General features: G+C 34.6%; 1 protein-coding gene across 1 annotated transcript in view; it reads left to right on the forward strand.

The window, feature by feature from the left end:
• Smp_156920 (putative activating signal cointegrator 1 complex subunit 3, helc1) overlaps positions 1 to 24,528 on the forward strand; it is a gene marked incomplete at both ends in the record, with an annotated part of 89,004 nt that overhangs the window by 16,049 nt on the left and 48,427 nt on the right. Inside the window, 13 exons of the mRNA XM_018797713.1 lie at positions 1,093 to 1,233; positions 3,541 to 3,705; positions 5,246 to 5,494; positions 7,027 to 7,161; positions 9,101 to 9,358; positions 10,898 to 11,056; positions 12,854 to 12,973; positions 14,170 to 14,421; positions 17,171 to 17,446; positions 19,724 to 19,862; positions 21,893 to 22,149; positions 22,702 to 22,870; positions 24,243 to 24,463. Coding sequence (XP_018652727.1) covers positions 1,093 to 1,233; positions 3,541 to 3,705; positions 5,246 to 5,494; positions 7,027 to 7,161; positions 9,101 to 9,358; positions 10,898 to 11,056; positions 12,854 to 12,973; positions 14,170 to 14,421; positions 17,171 to 17,446; positions 19,724 to 19,862; positions 21,893 to 22,149; positions 22,702 to 22,870; positions 24,243 to 24,463 — 2,541 coding nt within the window. The remainder of the gene's footprint in view (positions 1 to 1,092; positions 1,234 to 3,540; positions 3,706 to 5,245; positions 5,495 to 7,026; positions 7,162 to 9,100; positions 9,359 to 10,897; positions 11,057 to 12,853; positions 12,974 to 14,169; positions 14,422 to 17,170; positions 17,447 to 19,723; positions 19,863 to 21,892; positions 22,150 to 22,701; positions 22,871 to 24,242; positions 24,464 to 24,528) is intronic.

The raw sequence follows: 24,528 nt of genomic DNA on the forward strand, positions 1-24,528 counted from the left end.
GATCCTGATGGTTTTTACTATTTATAGTTGTAATTTTGCTCCTTTAGTTAGATTGTTTGGTACGTTATGGGAAACAGAGTGAGCTTCATTTGTTTTAATAGGATGTAACAAGTGAGAAAGGATCATGTGGTTTATACTCATTTTTACTGACAAATTTTTCCAATCATTTCAGTACTTATTCACGACAACGCAAAAGTAAAATCTGACTACGGCCTGTGTAACTGTAAGGACGGCCCGTCGGTAGACTCTAGGAAGCCTTAAGAAGCCCAGGAAGAGCCACAGACATTCCATCCAATCACTGCTAGGGGAATGTTCTAGAATGTCGACGTGTAGCTTCCCCATTGGATGGGTTAGCATGACCCCTATATGCCTATTGGTTGACCTAAATGATGATTTACATTCAGCCAAAAAACTATAAATACACGAGATTTCTGTGCTATATTTTGACACTGATTTGGGGAATAAACTTCCTACTTACCAGTCTTTGTCTTCTCTCTTTTGCGACGTTTTGCGGGTTTTATCGTTCAAGTAGTCAAGTAGTTCGCGGCATATTAAGAATCAAGGCTCTAGATATAACAGTAACTAACTCCACAGGATCAGTCAAATTGGTATCCACATATGGAGGAGTTCATCATCGGTAATCTATCATCGATTCGTTGTTTAAATACTGGTTTGATTGAGAAAATCATATATAACTTGGCAGAGTTGAATGTCCTTTCAATGGATTGTTTAAGTTAATGTGTTCATAAAATGTCATCCGCTATGTCTCCTTTTAAGTCGGCTTTTAGATGAGTGGTGTTTTCACTGACCACGTCGGACTTCGCCATTATTTTTATGATATTGATTATACAACCAACCATTCTAACCTTTTGTAAATAGCCTTTCTAATTTATAAATGATGCAGTTTTGAGATATTTAATCTATGATGGATGCATAAGTTCATCATTATCTTGACATATAATGTTGCTTAATTCACTATCATATCTTATGCTGTCCTTTGTAACAAAATACAATATTCTTTGTTTTCGAATATTTTTCGGAAAGTTTTGCAAACTACTGAAATGTATATAAAGTAATATGAATTTATTTCAGATTGTTTATTTAGCTCCAATGAAAGCATTAGCAGCTGAAATGGCCGATACTTTTTCAAAACGTCTTAGTCCTTTAGGAGTACGTGTTAGAGAATGTACTGGTGATATGCAATTAAGTAAACAAGAGTTACTTGAAACTCAGGTAGGCACTTTTCCTGTGTATCTGATTTCTTTTCTTATTTTGAAAAAAAATTGTTTGATTTTTGTAAAAGCTTGTGTAAATTTTATGCAGCCTGAATTTAGTTGTTTTCAAAAATTAACTATCCTGATATTTTAGTGAAGCTGGATAAGGGCTAGCAATGGGATTTACAGTATACATTTATTTCACCCTGTTCAGAATAAGTAAGTATGTAAGTTTAGAACTCATCAACTGGGTTTACCGTTATCCCGATTTTAATGGTCTACACCTAGAGTTCGAACCCGTTTGTTATGACTTATGAACCTGTCTAATATCACTTGATGAAAACAGCAATCGGAATCGTTTTCAATACTAATAACCTTGAGTCAGCGGGTGAGTTCTTTTTGGTCCTCGATCTGATAGATTTTCTCCCTGTCCTGGTCGTTGAGTCCAGAACACAGTGATTGGCCTCCAGTATACGAATATCGTATTTCGAGCATACGTAGTTTATATACAGACATACTCAACCACATCATACCATGAGACAAAAAAGCGTTATATATGATCAAGCCAAAAGTGACCATGAATAGGGTGAATAGACTGTGAATAATAAGCTGGCAACAAATTAAGAAAAATAAAGCATGCTACTGTCATTGTTTTTTTATTTAAACACATAAACGTTGACACAGGAAGGCACTAAATAAATATGCACCACAAAGTTATCATTGATTTGTGTGAGGGCCGGGATACTGCACGGGTACCCAAACCGAAGCAGGTGGTTTCTTTAGGGGGCCACCCCCAAGCCTTTGACCTAAAGGCCTGACACACAAGGTAGTGAGGCAGCGTTCGATGATGCAGTCCCATAGTAGCCGGTGACCAACAGTAAGTTCATATGTTAATTATGTCTTCAGGATCCTGGAGACCATGTGCGTCATTGGTTTGGAATCAGGGTTATCCAACTCCCCTAAATGGATCTCCCATATCTACCAACCCGGTTAAGGAATTAAACTAATATCCAACTGATTAAATACATGACTGCGAAATCAAGGCTCTCATTTATATATGTTCAAACCAGTCAATCAGTAGAATACTACTTTAGAATAAGAGTATGAATAATCAAGAGTAAAAATGAAAGGTATCAGGCGATTGATATTGTTTGAACAATTGTCAAAAACAAACAATACTAGATAGCCGCTTCTCTTTTTTTTTCTCCAGTTTAGGACTTTTCTACAGTTCACATTATATTAGGATTATTGATCACCAAAAAACTGTCTCAAATTGAGAAAAATATAGATTATTTAATTCGGATTCAGTAGTATAAAAGTATTGTGTTTGAAGTGACCACAGTTGAAATGATCATTGTTGTTTGATATGACGGATGACTTAAGATATTTTCTCTCTCTCTCAGTTATACTTCGATATTACCTTAATACGATAATGAGATCAGATCGTGTTATATCAGATCCAGGATTCACAACCCAGAATAGAGAACCCGAGCATACACTAGATAATACCTTCTTCAATACAATTTCATGCAGTCACTCTCAGTCAATTCTGATTACAAATCAATAACGCGAAGATAAATTACATATCTCATAGTCAGTAGACTAAGTGCTTGTTTGTCCACTCTCAGTGCCCACTCATATTTCACTTTCACTACCACATATTATTGATACTATGATAAAAAAAATCAACAATAAGACAGATATATTAGTTTCTGATAGATGTTTATCTCTTGAAATGTATGAAATTCTTTAAAAAAACACAATTACTTATCTGTATAGATGGATGAGATGACCAGCAGTAGGATGTAGAATGCGCTTCTCATCCTATTTGTAACTGATTGATTGGATGTGCCTTTATACATCCCATATTTGATGTTCACTCTTTGAATTATGCTTAATATGTTTCTTCCTTAAATGATTTAATGTGTGGTCACTAAACACGGATGGATAGACAGTCAACTATGAATTTGATCTGTTCTCTGAATTTATTGAATGTAATTTTGTGGAATAAAGTATACCCTAGATTATAAAATACTTTGGTTTTTTATATTTGATCGTGAATAGTGTATTTAGTATAACGTGATCCCAGTCTGTGCGTATCGTATCGATCGGGTGTCTTGTTTAATGATAGTAAAATCCTGTTTATCAATCGTATTATTATCATATTATAGTAGTATATCTTAGGAAAACAGAAATTTTTTTCAGTCGTTATACCAATAGTAAGAATAATGTCATAGTCAATTAGTGTTCTTTTGTTTTGTTTACTAATCTGTATTATACTTTATAACAACAAACGTTTCTACTGTAATTCATTATATAAATCTAGATGCTTGTTAGTACACCAGAAAAATGGGATGTTATCTCACGTAAAGGTACTGGGGATGCTAATTTAGTTAAATTAGTCAAACTACTTATTATTGATGAAGTTCATTTATTACACGAAGAACGTGGTGCTGTTATTGAAGCTTTAGTTGCACGTACTCTTCGACAAGTAAGTTATTATTAATACTATATAATAATATAGAATTCATCTTGATAAATCTTTGTTGTTGTAGTTTTACACCACAGACTAATTTTAGTTTAATAACCATTAGAAACCAGGATGTACGGGATAGTTGTTCTGTCCTATTATGACCTTGCCAGAGGTCGAATCCAGTAGCTCCAGCTCCCATAGGTGACTTTCAGTGGTCTTCTAACCGAATTCACTCCATGTTGTTGACTACTGGAGTTCAACAATGTTAGGTGTAGGGAAGTTACCCATTAATTTCTTAGAAAGTTGATTGAACAGTATCGTGAACTAATTCGTACGGATATATATTGTGTATTCAAGACCACTGCCTACCTCGACGCACGATGATGGCTAGTGTAGGAAAAGATTGGGGGAAATCCAGTAGCAGTTCGATTCAAGAGGTTGCTTTTGTCCACGAAGTCAGGGACTGTTGGAATAAACCTTTTAGTTAGGTGTAAACTATTTGGTTGAGATCGGCGCGATTATCTTAACTAAGGGCTGGAGAATTTTAGTGACATGACTCGTTTTCAATGACTCAAATGCATTCACTCTTTGTATTTACCGAGATCTTTAGTTCATAAACTACCCTATCGGATTTTTTTACATATTTTCGCAAATCATATCTTTGATGCCTAAATTCTATTGCCACTAATACCGTCCCTATATCTACTGTTTTGAGATTTTTCCTGTTAATTTTATCTCACTGTACTAACGGGGTATAGCAACTTGAAATGATGAGTACCTATACTAAGTTCTACGTTGTTATGACTAACTTACCGACAAATTGGTGGAAGTTCAACATTTAAAGCACTGAACTCTGTGATCTAAAAGTTAAGTGCTCACCGTAGGACTCATAAGTCCTGAATTTGCTCCTCAGTGGAGTTGCGGATTTTTAGTGACCCGTTGGTCTGACTCCAATTTGGATACTATGAGCATAAATCTTCCACTTTACTCCGTATTATTACCTAGGCTAATGCCGTTTGTGTGATGGTGGTAATAAGGAGCCAACTACAGGTTGCGTTGGATGGATTTATTTCGAGCACTCGTTTATCCAGACAGACATTCAGAATGAAAGGGGGTAAGCAAAGCGAAACGAAGAATGCAAGTGTGCCAATTCGATTTGATCAAGTGTAACACAATATTTATAACCAGACAAAAATAATGAACAGAGTAAGCGGTACACGCATATGTGCTCATATAAAAAGTCAAGGTTAATAAGCGAATAATTAGCAAGGTCAAAATGTAGCTGAACAGGATTTAGTAAATTGAAATGTTCAGAAGCTAGAATAACCTATGTGGGTTCAACATAGTACTAGACTCTACAGATTTACATCACTGGGAAGTACGGTTCTAGGACAAAACAGATATCTGGTTCTTCTTTATTCTCAACGCTCCATGATGTAAACTATAAAAAACCTATTGGAAATTACACCTTAGTACTTGACATAACACTTTCATTCAAAATATAAGTTGACATTTTTGCTTACCGTGTTTCTGTCTCTGTTGCTATTGTCCCTTCCAGGTCGAAAGTTCCCAAACAATGATCCGCTTAGTTGGCCTATCAGCTACTCTACCAAATTATATCGATGTGGCCAGATTTCTGTGCGTTAATTTACAACGTGGTCTATTCTATTTTGATTCACGTTTTCGACCTGTACCATTGGGCATGTCATTCATTGGTATTCGTGGATCAAATCGAAAAGTCCAAGATTTAAATATGAGTACAATTTGTTATGAGAAAGTTTTGGAACAAGTTAAGCAAGGTGAACAGGTAAAAAATGCGCTAAAATATAAGTCACTGTTTTTTTATTGACAATATTCTAGTTTTCATATTAATCAATCTTAATATTTTTTTAATATTTTCGGTATGCTGATTTCAATGGAACTTCAGATGGTCATTTCATCCTATTTGGTATTTGTTAGGTAGATGTAGTTATTAGTTATCGGGATTCAGTAACTAGGCGGGTAGTTAATGTGTTCGGTATGTAAAGCGTGAAGTGTAAATGTCAACACAGGGAAATGTGTACATCCAACTAATGAGTCCTAAATAGGACGAAACGCGCGTTCTAAACATCAGTGCTAGCCATAAATTCATCTGTTTTATTGAAGAAAAATTGTAAAATTGGCTGTATTGAGAAAATCCACACAGAATGTACATGTGCCGATAAAGAGCGATCAATATTTAGTCAAGATTATCAATGACAGGATAAATATAAATCATCAGTCATGATATATCCTGCACTGATTCATATATCTGTCCCAGCTCTCACATTGATTCTGATTAGTGGATGAAGCACTGTTGTCTTTTCATCAAATTCCGCATAGTTGATTAGTACACTAATAGACTACTAATCTTTTTTTCAAAACAGAAACCAAATTAATTGATTCAACAACAAAATAGCCTGACTAAATTACATATTCAACTTCTTTGTCTCATCCTCGTCTCCTCACTTTCTTATTTAATGCAATTGATTACTTCAACTATATTGTATTCACTTGAATTTGCGTATTGTATTGAGTATAATTACACATAAATACAAGGATAGTAAATACGCCTTGAGGATCGTGTATGCGTACTGCCGAGGTGTTCCGTACTAGGACGAAACTGTTGTTCAGTGCTTCCGATTTTTCACTGGTGATCTAGCTTAGATCGACTTGTGAAAATGATAATCATCTATATAAAATCATGATTATTGTAATATAATTAGGGATTTATTTAAAATCGTATACTTTGCTATAGAAATTGAACTTAGTTATGGATTCATCAAAACCAGAATTATTCGACAACCATTTCGTCTTCATATCGCGTTCCATAGCAGTGTGTATTCATGACCTTAACTAGGATTGAATTTAGTTTTAGTAAATAGTTATTCTTTTTTCTGATGTTCGATAGTTGATAGTTATTGTTTAGAAGCTGCAGGCTTAAGTTTTGTGCCAGGCAACGTTCATAGATTAACGATGTTTATATACATGCTGAAAACTGATACTGTTCGTAGAATTCTATTCAATTCTCATCCAGTTATTCGACAAGAAAAACTCAGTTTGTACTCATGATGTAAGTTTAGAAGAACAAAAATGCCTCACGATTAAATCATTCACTGCCCAAATAACCAAATTCCATCAAAATTTATGCAAATTCAACACATCGTTCCGGATTTTAAAAGTTATCCTTTAAGTTATTGTAGTCATTTTTTCTCTTCTTTTTGACCAAATATCACCTATAATAAATTATTCCTGTAAAAAGTGATTTCTATTTAATTGCAGATGCTACTTATATTCGTCTTTTATTAATGTATATTCCAGGTGATGGTATTTGTTCATTCACGTGGTGATACATTTCGAACAGCTCGTGCACTACGTACATCAGCTCAACAACTTGATCATATGATGTATTTTAGGAATAATGATAGTTCTACGATGAAAATCTGTTTGAAAAAGGTAATATATGACAGATACCATGTTTGGTAATTATATTTTCATCTTAAATTTTTTATTCATTGACACTATCATATTTTATAGATGAATTTCTTATATTGACTTTAAAATTACATGAATCATTTAGTTCACCCAGCTGAATTGTTCATCCATTTTTCGGGAGTTATAAATTTACTATGTAATGAAATTGTAGTGAACGAAGACTTCAGTGGGGAAACGCTCTCACATGACCATACGTATACAGCCACTGTCAGGGAAGTCCTACTCACTGCCTTCTCACAGCAGAGTTGTTGTTTAAGAAATTGAAAGGACAAAAAGCTTATGTCCTACCGTTTACCCGGGTCGGTGGTTATAGAGGATCCACCTCCTGAGGGGACAAATGGCGTATGAACCTATTGTTGGTCATCGGCTACGATGGGACAGCATCTCTTGATGTTGCTCCACTGACTTGTGTATTAGGCCTCCAGGTCAAAGGCTCCAGGTGTGACCTCCCAAAAAACTACCTTCTTCGGTCTGGGCACTCGGGCAGTATCTCAGTCGTCACAGAAATAAATAATAACTCCTACTGCTCGGAATGAATTAGATGATTTGGACTTCGCAGAAATCTATCCCTTCTATCCCATACACATCAACAAATGCAGGCCTCCCAGGAAAACCACCTGCTTCGGTCTGGGCACTCGGGCAGTATCGTAGCCCACACACAAATCAAGTGACTTTTTTGGCGCATATATATTTGATTCCCTCTTGTACCAATATTTGTGTTTAAATGAATAAATCGATGGTGAAAACTAATTTATTATGAAATGCGAAATTACAGAGCACCTTAGTGAAATATGAAAACCATACATTAGATGCATTACTCAATTTTCTCAATCTTTTGCTGTGAGAAATTTCATATTTGATTGCTACCACATACTACTCATATCTGTCAGCATTAGTAGCATTCATCGCAAACTCATTTAGTTTCTGTTCTCATGTTTCGTTATTTATTTTGATAGGTGTAAAATTAATATACGATCAGTTTGTTGTAAATCTCATGTGATTACGCTATCAGTCATCCATAAAATTAGTTCATAGATTTTAAGAATATGTAGTAAGATCTGTAGTGAACAAACACTTAAGGGAGGAAGACCAGTTTATTGTTTAACACAAAATTGCAGAATGTCTTCGTAAAATATGAAAGCTGTACAATCAATACTTCGTTTTTCCTTCATTCATGTTCTTATTACAATTACTCTCTGTTTACTTTGCTCTTCTCTTCAATGCGATCTCCTCAACCTTCTTTCGCCTGGCATTTCACTTCTGATTAGTGTTACATACTACTTATCACTACAGACATAAGTAGTATACACCACAAGATCGACTGGTCACGTTGAAAGCACTGCACTCTCTCGTTTTCATTATTCCATGGAAGTGGATTGTTGTGTTTTGTAATTGCCAATTTGTTGTGGCTTAAGGACCACCCATTATTCGATACCATGTGTCATATTGCCTAGTCAGGATTCCGAGCATCGATTAGTTTATCTATGTTACCAGTAGGACCGGTAACCTATTTATCAATTGACACGTTCACTAATAAATAACAGTCGAGATCCTAATGCTTATTTACTATCTAGCTGTTTATAACTCTAACTAATCAGAAGGCTCATATACGAAGCGGATTAGTTCGCTATTGTACTCAATTCAACCACGAATCAAATTCATACTATAATATACTGAAAATAACTGATAGCATGGCACATCAAATAAGAAATTGTAATTTACATACATTCATATTATGTGTGATAGAGGGTGGACCATTGCCAGTCCGTGACATAATCATAAAAACCTCAATATTTTTCATTATTAAGTTACTGATATATTTGTAGACGAGAAAGTGTTAGTATGCTCCTATTTCCTAACTTTTTTCTTTCTCTAAATATTTTATATATATATCTTCTAGATACAAAAATCAACTGATTCTACAATTAAAGACCTAGTACCTGATGGTTTTGCTTGTCACCATGCTGGAATGTTACGTGTTGATCGAAGTCTTGTTGAAAAGCTATTTGCAGATGGTCATATACGTGTACTTGTTTGTACTGCAACATTAGCATGGGGTGTTAATCTGCCAGCACATGCTGTTATTATTAAAGGTACACGTGTTTATAAAGCGGAAAAATCAGATTTTGTCAATTTAGATATATTGGATGTTTTACAAGTGAGTAATGTTTTGTATATCCAAACTATTTGCAGCTTGCTTTTATTTAATTAATAGATATTTGGTGATGTCAGTCAGTCATGTTCAACGTAAAACTTGACACATATATGCTAATCGTTTCGAATTACCGGACCACATTAACTATGCCGAGATGAAATTATCAAAATGTATATCAGATTAAGGAAATGGTAATAGTATTAATGGTAGTAAAAACTTTAATGATAAACAACATAATTTATAAAAAGGTATTTGAATGAAAATCTATACAATATTTTCCTAACTCAAGATCTGAGAGAAGACAAATGGTGAATGGATCTGTGTTATCGGAATAGACTATTAGTCATATCATTCAATACCTCTCACTTTCGGTTACGGCAATGTCTGTGATTATAACCAATATTGTTTTCACCTCTCATAGATGGCTCAGTTTAATAGTCAATTTCCTATAGCTTTGTGACTTAATATTATTCTTGATAATGTTGTTATTGTGGTTTATGGGATCCAGTTTGTCCAACTCTAAAGCTGTGAGGGAAGGCAATAGGCAGGAGGAAGGTATATTTATTATAAGAAGTTACAAAGCGTTTACACCCTACTGACAAACAATCTTGCGAGTAGTGCCCATTACAGTTAGTTAGAATGACAAAGAAATACGGTTAAATTACTAATCTCAGAGTAAGTTAAACCATTACAATCATCCATCTTAACTGCGTGTCATGTATTTGTCACTTGAAAATCTTATGAGTGTAACATGCTATTGTGATTATTACATATAAGTAATCACTAGTTATCAAATTTATGCGTCGATCGTCTAATCAGTTGATTCGTAACTATGTAATCAAGATTCCACGTATACGATTAACGGTTAATCGGTTCAGCTTCAACTGATGGGTTAGAGGTTCGGACCTCTGTCTGGGTACTTTGGCTTGCTCACCCGGGTAGTATCACTAGGATTCACATGGAAAACGTGTCTCCCGAAAGCTATAATGTAAACTGTGAACAGCTCAGCTATTACATCATGGACTATGGGACTGTGTGATACGCGTCTGAATCTCACTGACTGCACCAGTTTCTTCAGGATTACAGTTATACCTTACTAACAAATATCGAACGGCATGAAGCCTGGGTCTTAGGTCTTCTGTTAACTACCCATCTTCAATCACTTAACATCAACTTATCAATTTCTACTTGATAAACAAGTTAGATTACCTTTATACATGGGCCGCATCTCTTGCTTTGCATAAGCTCTCAGTTTTTATCAACTTTTTGACAATAACGATATGGTGTACAACTAAGTGCATAATCCCGTGCATCTGTACCAAATTTTTTTAATAGTTATCCAAATGCAATTCATGTCTTGAGAGATAAAGAGTTATATGAAAGAGGTTTTGCTGTTGTATACACATTTTATCTTGTTAAACGTACAGAGAGCCCTTTTTTGCATTATTTCATTTCCCCTTTTGTTCTTTTGTTTACACGTATTCAAGGTGTACTTTTTTCTTATTTCCATCTCATATTTATGTGTCTTTGTGTATTATGTAGATATTTGGTCGTGCTGGCCGACCACAATTTGATACCCACGGTCAAGCTACTTTAATAACTAGTCAAGAATCACTAGCCCATTATTTACGATTCATAACAAACCAAGGACCAATCGAAAGTAATTTACTCACCAATTTACATGATCATTTAAATGCTGAGGTTAGTTGAATTTGACTGTTTTCTTTCAAAATTATAAAAACCATGTTCACTTGTTGTTTTTCAGTTGATTTTTATTTCCTCATAAATTTATTCAAATATATTTCCATATGATTAAGTAAATTAATATGACAGTGGTAACGGACTTCTACTGAAATTCGGCTTCATATATAACTTTATTTATTTATTTAAACACAAATATTGGTACAAGAGGGAACCAAATATATATGCGCCATACAAGTCACTTGATTTGTGTGTGGGCTGTGATACTGCCAGAGTGCACAGACGGAAGCAGGTGGTTTTTTTTGGAAGGCCACACCCGGAGTCTTTGGCCTGGAGGTATAATCCACAAGTCAGTGGAACAACATCAAGAGATGCAGTCTCGTGGTAGCCGGTGACCAACAATAGGCTCATACGCCATTTATTCCCTCAGGATACTGGAGCCTATGTACATCGTTGGTTTGGAATCAGGGTTTTCCAATTCCACTAGGGGGATCCTGTATATTCACCAACCCAGTTAAAGGGTAGGACATAAGCTTTTTGTCCTTTCAATTTCTTAAACAACAACTCTACCGTGAGTTGGCAGTGAGTGGGACTTCCCTGACAGTAGCTATTTACATGTGGTCATGTGAGAGTATTTCGAGAGAAAGAGATCGGACCCTCCTCACCTTTGACTGTACCGCGGAATTTGTGGGCAAACGATGTGCGTCGGCCTTTCAGTACCTTTTTACCCTATTTATCTCAGTCACTAACAGTAATATCAGGCGACATGTGGAATGTGACTAAAAAATTACTAGCAACAATGTAGTTGAACATAATTTTTTTTTCTTTTTCAAAAATAAATTACACATAAGTTTGTACTCGTAGCATGTAGTGTATATCATTGCAATTTTGTTGACCATGAACTGATGGTGTTGTGCGCTCTGAGCTAGATAATCCCATTCATCAAGCTTTCGATGAGTTGCTAAGCCACATCGAACCTTGCATCGTAAAGAAATGAGTAGTTAGAATTTCTTCCCAAGTGTAATCACCAGCTTGTTTTTTGGAATGGAATTCGATTAGTTGATCATAAAAATATATGCTCAATCGGGTTGTTTAGAACGGTAATGAACGATTCGTGAATAAATATCGAACACAGGTCAAGAAGAACTCAATATTTCACTAAACAACAAATTCTCATCATTTAAGTAATATGTATGTAAGTGAGTGAGGCATTCTACTTGATAGCAAGGTTGAACCATCTAAGCACTAATGTGAATTATAGACCTATAAATTTTTGTCCTCCTCTTTAGTCGCAGCTGTTTCAAAGAGTTGAGTATCAAATTTATTAAACGTAACAGTATATTCCATGTTATGGTGTACAAATTTTGCCTCAGAATATTTTTTATATGTCCAATCAGTAAGCAAAGTGATTGATTCTATATCTTAACATTGACATGGTGATTGATGGAATTGACTTCTGAAAGCGAAATTATGGTTTGGAATGCGATTCGGATTCAAACAGTTTTACTAGTAGTAGTACTTTGTTAAAAAAGTTTGAGAATGCCAGTTTTTTGTTGTTTTTTTTTACATCCAAACTAATTGGTGACTATTTACTCAGACTAATTATATCATGTTTTCTGGATACAGTAAGAACCTTGTTCCCTTCTTTTGTATTACATCTACTGGTATGCATTCTACTTGATGGTCTCGTTATGATAAAACAACAATAGTAGTATTTGGTTGTATTTGATATAGGAATGATAATGTCGATTTCTCACTTTTTAATTATATATCAAATACGATTTCTGTTCTATTTAGATTTCTTTAGGTACAGTTTCTAATATTGATGAAGCTGTAACATGGTTGAGTTACACGTATTTATTTATACGATTAAGACGAAATCCATTAAATTATGGATTAACTACAGCTGTTCTTGAAGTAAGTATTGAATTATGAACCAATTGTATACAAGTGAGTAACAATTTTCAATTAACTATCATGTTTGTTACAATCCACGATATTCGATTCAGATACACACTATTCTTATACAGTTGCTCAATAAGCTATGCACAAATGAGAAGTATAAAACATTATTGGGAAGCTGTAATTAACAAATCGAATGAACATGTACATAAATCATGAATACAAATATAGTTCCCTTTCTGATCTATACATGGATCTATACGTTAAGACCTTGAGGTGTTGCATAATCTAGTTTCTTCAACATCATGTCTTGATTATAATTTCTCACCTATCGCTTGATATTCAGACAGCAGCGGCTTAGTACAGGAAACTAATTGCCCAGCAGTATAATTTGAAATATACGGAGCTAACACATCAGAAACTACTCGCAAAATGGTTATGTGACCGGGGTCGAATGGTTTTCTTTTGGGCTCTATGGTAATATTTTTAAATTATCCCAGTCCCATTTCTTTTCTGAACCCATTGGGATAAAGTATCTTTGCACGGTGTGGGTAACCGTGAAGTCCTAAACAATCATTTCCTTACCAACCCTCAATGTCATGCGGGCCGAGTACAGAAATTTCAAATTTCACAATAAATAAAACCGAATTGATCACTTCACTTAATGGCTATCAAGTCTATATTTATTGATCTAGAATGAATTTATCACAGACATTATCTTTCAAATTGTAATAGTTTTAAATAACCTGCTGTTGATATTTTGACTGAAATTAGATCAGTCTTGGTTAGCATTTGAGCCTCCCGTACAGATATATGTACATTATGACACAGATTTACATAGAATAGATGGAATATGGTTAGCATTGGAATCTAGGTTGCATATTTCATCCCATTTTGGACCCCTCAGCTGGGTTTATCTACACCTCGGAGTCGATGTTCACCTATTAACGTTCACTTCAAGCAGCGATTCGTCATCCACTTAGCTACTGAGACCACGTAACCACTCATTTGTACAACCGGTATGCATAGTTCACGCGGTTCGATTCCCGTAGTGATTGTCAACTCTTGGTGGGATACAAGTATGTTAAACTTTGATGAATCCAAAATACGATAAAGAGCGCATATTTCATCTATTATATACAAGCATTATCATTTTTCTGTAGAAGATTCACCGGTGACTTTTGTTTTGGTTTGTTTTTTTCTTACAACAGCGTGATCCGGATCTAGTTGAATTTTTAGGCCGTGTTGTACGTTCTTGTGCTACCGACTTAGATTGTGCTGAAATGGTTCGTTACGAGCCAGCTACTGGCCAATTAGCATCCACAGATCGTGGACGTACAGCGAGTTTATTCTATATACGTTATGAAACCGCAGCTATGGTTAAAGATGCCTTAGAACCAACAATGATGATTCCACAAATATTTGCTATGTTAAGTGAAGCATCGGAATTTGCATCAATGAAGGTTTGTGTTTATTATTTAAACTTTACGGTTTTATTATTCTTGTTATGTGTAAGTGATTAATAGTTTCTAAAATCAAGCGAATATTTATAGAAGTGAGAGATTTTGATTGGTTAACTTTAATTATCTCTCATCAGGGAAACTGTTACTTACGCACTAATGGGCTTGGATGATTAATACACTATATTGTGATCTAATCAAGATTGGATATTTTGACCATTGGTTGCCAAGACAGGGGTATTAAACTTATGTTATCTGTGCGAAGATAGGTTCATTCCTTGATAAGGTCTGATAGGGTGGGCAAACATTTATCCACTTCATAAAATTTCTATCTTTATGCTAGTTGATGTCACTTCGTGGCTGAGATTCATCTTTGAAATTCCTTGATAGTCTTTAAAATACTACCGTGTTGTCATATATAACACTGAATAACACCTTGACTGTATTTTTATAGTTACTTACGGTTTCAGAAACTTGTGTTTCGTTTGATTTAAAACCTTTTACTTGAACATACCTGAACATTGGCAATTGTTCACAATCCAGTCAATTAGTGTCATCAACTTCTACACCTGATTAAGAAATTTATACGCTTTGCTCAATGGTTTGCGGTTATTTGCTTATTTAATTTGATTCTACTGAAAGCTGTTAACTTTTATCAAGTAGCTTCAATATTGATTATTAGTTTTCCGCATAAAATGTTTTTTCTTGTAGGTCGAGTCCGGAACTAGTATGTAACCCTGATTGGAGAATAGAATTAAGGTAACTTAAATAGAGTTTAGCACAATGTGTTAAGTCTATCGAAGCGTTTAAATCATACGATTGAGATACACGCGAATTCGAAGTTCACAAAACAGCGATATATCTAAAAAAGCGATTCTTCGTTGAGTAATATACATAAATTAGTTACAAACCTCAACTTGTGAGGTGTCTTTGGCATTTACCGCGTCTGCCAGTTCGAAATAAAAAGGACCTCCTGTAATAATAACATAAAGAATAATTACAACATATGATAGTGCAAAGGATAACTGATAGTTGTGTCTAAACTTGATAATAGTTTATCAACAAGCAAAAACGGACATATGAGCAAACAATATTATAAACTACTACGTTAAAGAAATTGATGAGTTACTGAGTAATAACCGACGTTCGTGTACATCAGGTCCTTCTTAGTATTAGTCGAATTCTACCGATCAGTTTACAGTGCGGCCACTAATCTGAGTGACGCAACATCAAGTGCCCTGTGTTGAGATAGATGTAAAGTGGTGGTATAAAGTAATCGATAGAAAACAACGGACCTAAGGTTTCAATACCATTTTGTACTCATCAACAACACGTACCTGTAATCTTTTGGGGGCACTGATGTTCCATGGGTTTATCGATTCTACTTCGTCAATAGAATTCAGTGAGCGTTAATGATTAAATAAGGATGACATAGAAAACTATTCATAAGTCAATCAATTATAATTATATCTCAGTGCTGTAGGGGGTCGGTCGCTGTCGGATTAGTTCAGTGTAACATCTCTGACTGGGGAACTAGGTTACATGGAATTAAGTCCAACAAAGTACACCGATTTCCTCAAGATTACAGGTATATCTTGTTAACAAGTGCCAAATAGCAGGAAATCTAGGTACAAGGTTCTCTGTCGATTATGTTCAACCACCTTGTAAAGAGAATTTTCCTATTGTGCACTATCGATGATGAAAATGATGTTCAGTGTAACAAATGTGCAGTTGTTGTAATTCATTTGTCTAGTACAAATTCATGTGGTTGAATTCAAACTAATCTTTATATGTAGGAGCTAGTGATCATAATGCTTCTACGCATCTCAATCAAAGTAGGTACATGAAGGCTCGAATGTACGACCAATGGTTGAAAGCTAAATGTTTTGACGCTTTATCCGTAACGTGTATGTAGTATACCTCATTTGTCAAAATCTGTTCTCTTTATTATCACAAGTCACAATGAAACAGATATTGTTACGCAAGATTTCCTACCATGTAACCCAACATCTCTGTGATGAATCGACTTAATTTTCAGTAGTTGGTTCATACAAGTTTTAGACCTCTCAATCAAATATGAATACCTGTTGACAGATATATTATAGAAATATATTTATAGAATTACCTAATTATATTGATCACGTTGTTATGTTCCTCATCTGCCTACCCAATAATATACAGGAGAAAACTTGTTTCGATCTAGATTTAAGCCTTGACACAACAGGCTAACTGGTTCAACCTTGGGGCTAGGAATGCGTGAGACCGAACTGAGACTGATGGTCTAGGGTAAAGAGGTGAAAATCATTCTATCAGCTAATTGGTTGACAGGCAAGAGGAAAGAAGACAAGTAAACTGGAACACTATTCGATTTATTCCCTATTTCGATTGGTGTAAAAAGATTCATGAATAAATAGATCAGTAACACAACCATAACGCACAAACAATTAGGTAGATACAATTATATCCAAAGCTAGGCGTTAGGGTAAAAAAAAAGAGCACCAAGGGTTACATTTAAATTACAGTAGCTTTGGAATGGAAAAGGATATGGCAGTGAACCATACATCAAACGAAAGTTTATGATTTAGAAAATAAAGAAAGGATAAAATTAAATGTTATTATTATTTTTTACAAACCTTGAGTTGAGTGAAATAACTTCCCCTCAAAATAGCTTCTCTTGTTTGTCATGGCTTCTTTTTTTTCTCCTTTCACATCACACATCATTTTGTTAATTTATTCTTCATTATTTTCCAAGGTACGTGAAGAGGAAGGTACTGAATTAATTGATATTAAGAATAAAGTTTGTCATTTACCAATTCAACAAGCTGGTACAGTTGATACAGATGTTATTGCAAAAGTGAATGCACTATTACAAGGTTATATAAGTCGTCATAATCCTAGTTGTCATTCACTTTCATCTGATATGAATTTTGTTCAACAAAATGCAGGACGTTTAGTAAGATATCTATTTGAAATTTCATTACGTCAAGGTTGGTCACATTGTGCTACGATAACATTGACTTTGGCTAGAGTAAGTTTAACTATACATAGATTTGTTATTTTATTATGATATATCTTTTATATTGTTCAAATTTTAATTATTTGAAAGATTTCCCCTGGAGTTTTCTTTTTTCTTTTTAACTGTGCACGTTTATTAGTGACATTTCTATTGATGTCTAACTTAGATGGACTCATTTCATACACCTTTAAACCGTGGATTTCAGTCTGTCGTTTGTGAAAATCAGTTGATGCGCACTGCTGAGGAGTCCAATAATAGGACGAAACGGCCGTCCAGTGCTTCCAGGTTTTCCATGGTGGTCTAGATTCAATTGACCCATGATTTCAACTGTGAAAATCAGTTTTGTTTTATGCTTGTAATATCTGGCTCGTTTATTCAGGAACTCTGTTACTTTGTGTGTGTTTGACTATCATTTTCTTAAAGGAACTGTTGTGTATCTGTTAACAACACTTATTAAATAATTTTGTAGTTTTACAATATGTATTGGGCTCAGTAATAATTATCTATTTAGTGTTACAGCTTTGAAATACTGAATTAAGTGGCTTGTACTTAGTTTTTAACAAATATCGTCTCAACAGCTTCCATACCATGATTTTTGAGCTGGATAGAAAAACCACAATAATGATCAGTTTATAATTAATTGCCATGGTCAGAAGGATAGTTCTCAATTATCAAATTCGTCGTCATTAACTTGGAATCAGGCTCACATGTGCATCGCTTCAAGTTATTGCTCCATATCAACATAGCAAGATGAAATTATCATGTTAAGTCTCAGAATACTAAACCAATAGTGGTAGTATTTGTGGTAATCGAATGGATTAGGCATATACAATAAGGTTCGAGAAGAAAGAAATAATATTCTAGTGGAAGACAGTAATTGAGTCATGTAACCATACGTCTTCAATAGCTACCTCAAACCGACTAACGTCTCAAAACAGTAGATGTGACATCAAATGAATTAGATTATCGGTCACACTGCAACTTGATCGTTAGAATCTGATCATCACTAAAAGGAATAGACAAATATGACATTTATCACTACTACTCAGTAGTCAGTCAGTTGTATGTCTTCAAACATTGGTTATGGTAATCATCTAGACCTTCTCTCACATTGCTAATCTGCACCTCCTTAACATCTATTTGTTCTTCACAACTTCTTGTGTAAGGTTCATTTATATATTTTCTTGATCCTTTCACATTGTGTGGTTATGAGGTAGGTCAGTGTAGGATATATATATATATATATATATATATATATATATATATATATATATAGAACTGGTTATATCTACCACAGTACATCATTCTTTGTGTTTGTCCATCCAATAATTGAATTCTCAAGGTTAATGCGAGGATGAACTGTGCACTGTTATCTCTCATCTGTCAAACACAATACATAACTCAGTGTCGGCAAATATTTTTGTTGTAAAAGGGTTACATAAACACCGGTACACTACGTCACGCTAACCACACAGGTAAAATGTCAAAATGCTTTTTATTAACTAGCTGAGTCACTAATGTTAGTAGTGTTAGTTCATTAACGAGATAAATCCAGACTAGTTGGCTTCTTTTCACTAGTCCAGACTCATTTTGTTATGGATATTCTATAATAATGACTTTCTCAATCAACCATGGTTACTGAACTGATAATTATCTCAGAAAATCGATCGTCAAATTTCAATTGAATAAATTTGAGTGCACCGGATCTTCAGTCTGTTGATTGAGTACTTGAATATTTATTAAGAATGAAGGTTACTATTTATAGATTGAATATTCAACGAAATTAATATCAGATCAATGTTAAATTGGTAGCTTACTGGTTAAGATATTGTACTCTCAGCTGATGATAAGTCTCACGTTCAAACACTAACCCACCTACTTTGTCTTAGACAACTAAACAGTATCACTAAACCCCTCACACTTAGTGTGTAACTGAAAGTCACGGATGCATAACTGTTCATAGTAAATTAGTTAGTCATAATCATTAAAACAAATAAATCACAAGGAAACCAGTAATGCTGCATATTTTACTCATCATAATAGACTATTGGTCAACATAATTTCCACTTTCAATCGTTTCACATTAAATATCGTATTATTTGTGTTGGTTAACTGATTAGAATTAAAACATCCATCGTAATGACAACCGATTGATTAACCATACTATCATCTAAAACCAGACTGGCTCAGCGTTATTGCATTTTATGTAACTTTAATACATTATGTAATAAATGTTATTGCTAAAACACATCCTTTTTAAAAAGAAATTATTATTATTATTATGTTTAGATGTTTGAACAAAGATTATGGAATGACCAAAGTCCATTGTGGCAATTTGTAGAAAATGGCAAACAACGTTTAATTCAGCGTGTTGAAGAACTCCAATTCTCAATTGATCGCATTCGTGAAACTGATGTTAATGAATTAGGTGGGTTAATATTTTTGTTACATAGAAGTTTCGTATGGGTAGTTTCGTTTTTTGTTCAAATATTACTAAATGCTTTGTATATATGTCGATCGACAATGATATTGGACATTATACTCACCTCGTGAGTGTAATTGTTGTTATAACTTGTGACCAGTGTGCCCTGTTAATGTATAACATGATAATACCACCGATTAGAGAGCAGCGATTTATCGTTTGAACCAGTGACGCATAAAACACGTACGAGCAGTCTAGAGTAGTTGTCGGTTCTGCTTTCTGCCTAGCCCAGCCAGTTAAATCTACAACACCAATCTCAGCCTCTGCGGTATGAATAATTTATTTCAAACATTCTGGGTTTATATACCAGCCAGACAGGCCACATCGTACCATGAAATAAGAAAAAAATCTTTTGTACCAGATTTAGGCAAATGTGACTGTGAGTAAGGGAGATAGTAATTGATAGACAGGGCATAACTCAAGAATGATAAGTCGTATAATAATAGTTCATAGGTCAAAATAAAGCTCATAATAAGGGGGATATGAATATGAACAGTCTAGTTATTTAACAATTATACAACAAAAATATACGCATAGTTTGGTCCATAAATGGATCCAAAAAGCTACCACCCATTATTCTTATCAGGATATAACAATTGTTAAGAAAATAGACTTATTTTAAAGTTACATTTTTGCAGCCTGGCATGAAATTGTGAAGTATTTTGAAAATACGAAAATGCTATTCAATCATTTTACCGGCCATGCACACTGACGACCTCTCTCTTGAGTTGGGACTCGAGCCGTCTAGGTCTTATATATTTAGCAGTGTAATTTTATACCTTCAAGTTGGACCCCGGGATGTTACATTTACAACTTTTAGTTAATCTCAATAATCATTCATTGTCGTGGCTGATAACTATTCAGATGCCACCAATCGATCACAATATCCATTTGTAATTTTGAGCTTTCTTAAAAAATGATCCAACTAAGAAAGGGTATATCAAAGCAGCTACCCACTAATAATACTGAGTGGTAGTTGCTAAATACCACGAATTGGTTGAAGTTAGAAATATAAGCCATTGGTCACTGACTCAGTGAAATTCAAGTACAAGACCCCCGAATTCCCTTGTATGCGTGAGAGTGGGAAGAGTCCACTTTTCCTCTAGAATTGCTCTCACATGGCCACACGTATACAACCACCGTCAGGAAATTCCTAATCACTACGTTCTCGCGGCGGGGGTATTTTCTACGAAATTGAGAGGATGAAAAGCGAATGTCCGACCCTTTAACCGGGTTGGTGGATATAGAGGATCCACCTGAAGGAGTTGGAAAACCTTGATTCTAAACTAATGGTGTACATAGGCTCCAGTTTCCTGAGGGAACAAATGGCGTATGAACCTGTTGTTGGTCATCGGTCACCATGGGACTTCATCTCTTGATGTTGCTCCATTGCCTTGTAGATTAGACCTTTAGGTTGAAGACTCCGGGCGTGGCTCTCTAAGAAATCTACCTGGTTCGCTTTGGTCGTCCGGGTAGTATTACAGTCGTCACACAAATCGAATGATGAATTGCGGCGTATATATATATTCGGTACCTTGTTCTATCTATGTTTATGTGTTCAAATAATAAATGAATTAGTTAAAGGACTCAGTTCGAGATGATATGAAGCGTCTGGTTCCAATCCGTATTGGGGTCACGGATATCCATCATTGATGAGTTTCATGGTAGGACCAAGCTGTTGTCCAGTGCTTCATGCTATCCAGTAGTTTTTCAATAAGACTACTTCATGATGTACCACTTCTTAAGGTTTTGTCATTAACTTTTTAACAACTGTTAATATCCTCTTATTTACTGGATGCTTCATTGATACCTAGATTTTTTTTCGTACATTTTCTGTGTTTATCTGATAAATTTCTGTAATATTTACTTAATATATGCTATTTACTATGTACTTAGTAATGTGTACTATTTTCTATCGCGTAACTATGACCTGTTTATCGATTGTTACTCCCGATTTTGTTTTTTTTCTGATTTAGCTTACCTGTTTCACTATCAAGGCAAAGACGGTGCTCGCGAAATTCGACGTTTAGCTTTCTATGTACCAAAAATGCAATTGGCTGTGGAATCACAACCTATTACACGTACCATTCTGCGTATTAAGCTTACAATTGAACCAGATTTTGTTTGGTCAAATCAAATTCATGGATTACAACAATCTTATTGGGTATGGATTGAAGATCCTGATCAAGGTGTTATATTTCATTCGGAATATTGGACATTGACTAAACGCATGGTATGTTATGGGTCGAGTTGATTTATTTTTTCAATTCTGTTTATTATTAGTAAAGCTGTGGCTTGTTGGTAAAAATGTCTTTGGTCTTCAACAAGTAGGGTTGTATGCTTACATCATACCTACTTGTTACTTCTCGTGAAAAATAGTGACCAGTGTGGTTTAAAATCATCGGAAATGTGGTAAGGATCATCATTTGCACTAGATAATTATCGCATAATATCGTGGGGGTGTCTGGAGTTCGGAGAGGAAATCACATTAGTTGCCAACTCAACGGTCTGAAGATTAACCGCTTTATATAAAGCTTTAAGGTTCTGGGTTTGGCTTCAAGTAGGAGGGTTGGAACCACCCTACTGAAGAGTCCTGTGTTAGGACGAAACAACTGTCCGTTCTTTCACAGTTGTCACTGATCATCTATATGATGTAAACTATTTACATTGTTATTTTAACAATATACTTATGTTTTCACAAAAATTTGATTTGTTCATAATTGTTTCTTGGGTAGCAGAGTGTTAATATATGTCATTTATGTTTCTTTGTTTATTCAAATTATAGTTCAATTCAAAAACTCCACAAATTTTAAATTTCACCATTCCATTGTATGAACCTTATCCAACTCAATATTTTGTTCGTATTCTCAGTGACTGCTGGCTTGGAACTGATTCAACCTGTCCAATTCAATTGAAAAGTCTCATTCTACCAAGTAGTGATCCACCTCATACAGGTATTCATTTACATGTATTTGTTATATCAGAATCGTGGACCAATAAGAACGTAACAGTTGACTTAAGGTTACTAATGCTAGTTAGACATAATGATCAACTCAGGGACACTAAGTCATAGAAATCAAGATTCTGATTAGTGGTTTTGTCACATGATTTCTGTCAGTAGTCATAGACATAAGTTTTATGACTGACTAATTAATGCAATTCTGTTACACAATGCTTTCAATGCGCATATATTTGAATTATCCTCCATATACGTAAAGATAAGTAGTGAAATAAAGTGATTAGAGTGAATGATTATTTCCTCTCCTTGCAACTTTGATACATGATCATGATCATGCAAGCAATTATTTCGACATAGGAAGTAGGTTAAAACTTAAACCAATGAATATATGTTAATAGTCGTTTCAAAAACTTATGTAATATCAAGTATAGAAATCATCATTTTAAGTATACTAGTTGTCAAGACTCAATATGGAAAAAATCCGAATGGAGAGAAACAAATGAACGATACAAGGAATTCGTAATATCGTCTGTTAATTTTTCTTTGATCGAGGAAGAGACAAAGGTGTTAAAAATCGCTTTCAAATATAAAGGTTAGGGTTCTTAGCTTCAATCCTTAAGGCTTTTGTAAGTGACGAAATCGAAATTAACTGAGAAAACTTGATAATATTCGATTTATCATTCAAAATGCTTCTTTCCTATCTACTAGATGATAATGACTATTAATTGTAATAGGACAGAGCTGAGTATTGGCTTCATCTGACCATTCGCAAGTCATGAGTCGAAATACTCTGTCTCATTAGCTAAGTTGTCTGGTAGTACGCTCGATAAAGCTTCCTCCACAAGAATAGCTTAACTAATAAATTCACATTGAATTGGCTGAATCAAGGAACTTATCCTTTATTTGAGCAGTCACCATTTTTAAATTAGAAAATGACAAACAAAGATTAGTTGCATAGAGAGTCCTTTTCACAATTTAAAACGACTAGACAGCTGAAGATCATAAGTTCTGTGGGTTTTCCTGAATGAATCGGTCAACGGAGATCAATATTGGACAAGTGTATTGATGCAAATGAGAAGTATTTTTACTTTGGGGGGGGAGAGGATAAGCGCAATTAGTGAAGTGCTTAAATTCACTTTAGATCATTTTTAGTCTTTTAACTCGTGTAACAGTTTGACCAAGTGTATATATCTTTAACTAAATCGAACAACTACGAAATGTCATACCCGTGCGCAGGTATCAAGCTGGATAATTATAAGTTATGATGTTCACGGTCATTTTTATTCTATTACGTAACAAAATAATTGTCATTCCTTCTCTTATAGTCTATGTTTACTTTCTTTCTTTCTTTTTGAATTCAACAACAGATTTACTTAAATTACAACCATTACCAGTGACAGCATTGAAAAATGTCAATTATGAGTTATTATATGAATTTCCATATTTTAATCCTATACAAACTCAATTATTTCATACATTATATCATCAAAATGTCAATGTACTGTTAGGTGCACCTACTGGTTCCGGCAAAACTGTTGCAGCGGAACTAGCCATTTTTCGTGTATTTAATGAATATCCAAAACAAAAAGTTTGTTTATCAGTTTTTCTTACATGTTTTTTTTGTCTTGATTTTCATTTGAATTTGTTTGGATT

Source organism: Schistosoma mansoni, chromosome 5, assembly GCF_000237925.1.
Source record: "Schistosoma mansoni strain Puerto Rico chromosome 5, complete genome".
NCBI lineage: Eukaryota > Metazoa > Platyhelminthes > Trematoda > Strigeidida > Schistosomatidae > Schistosoma > Schistosoma mansoni.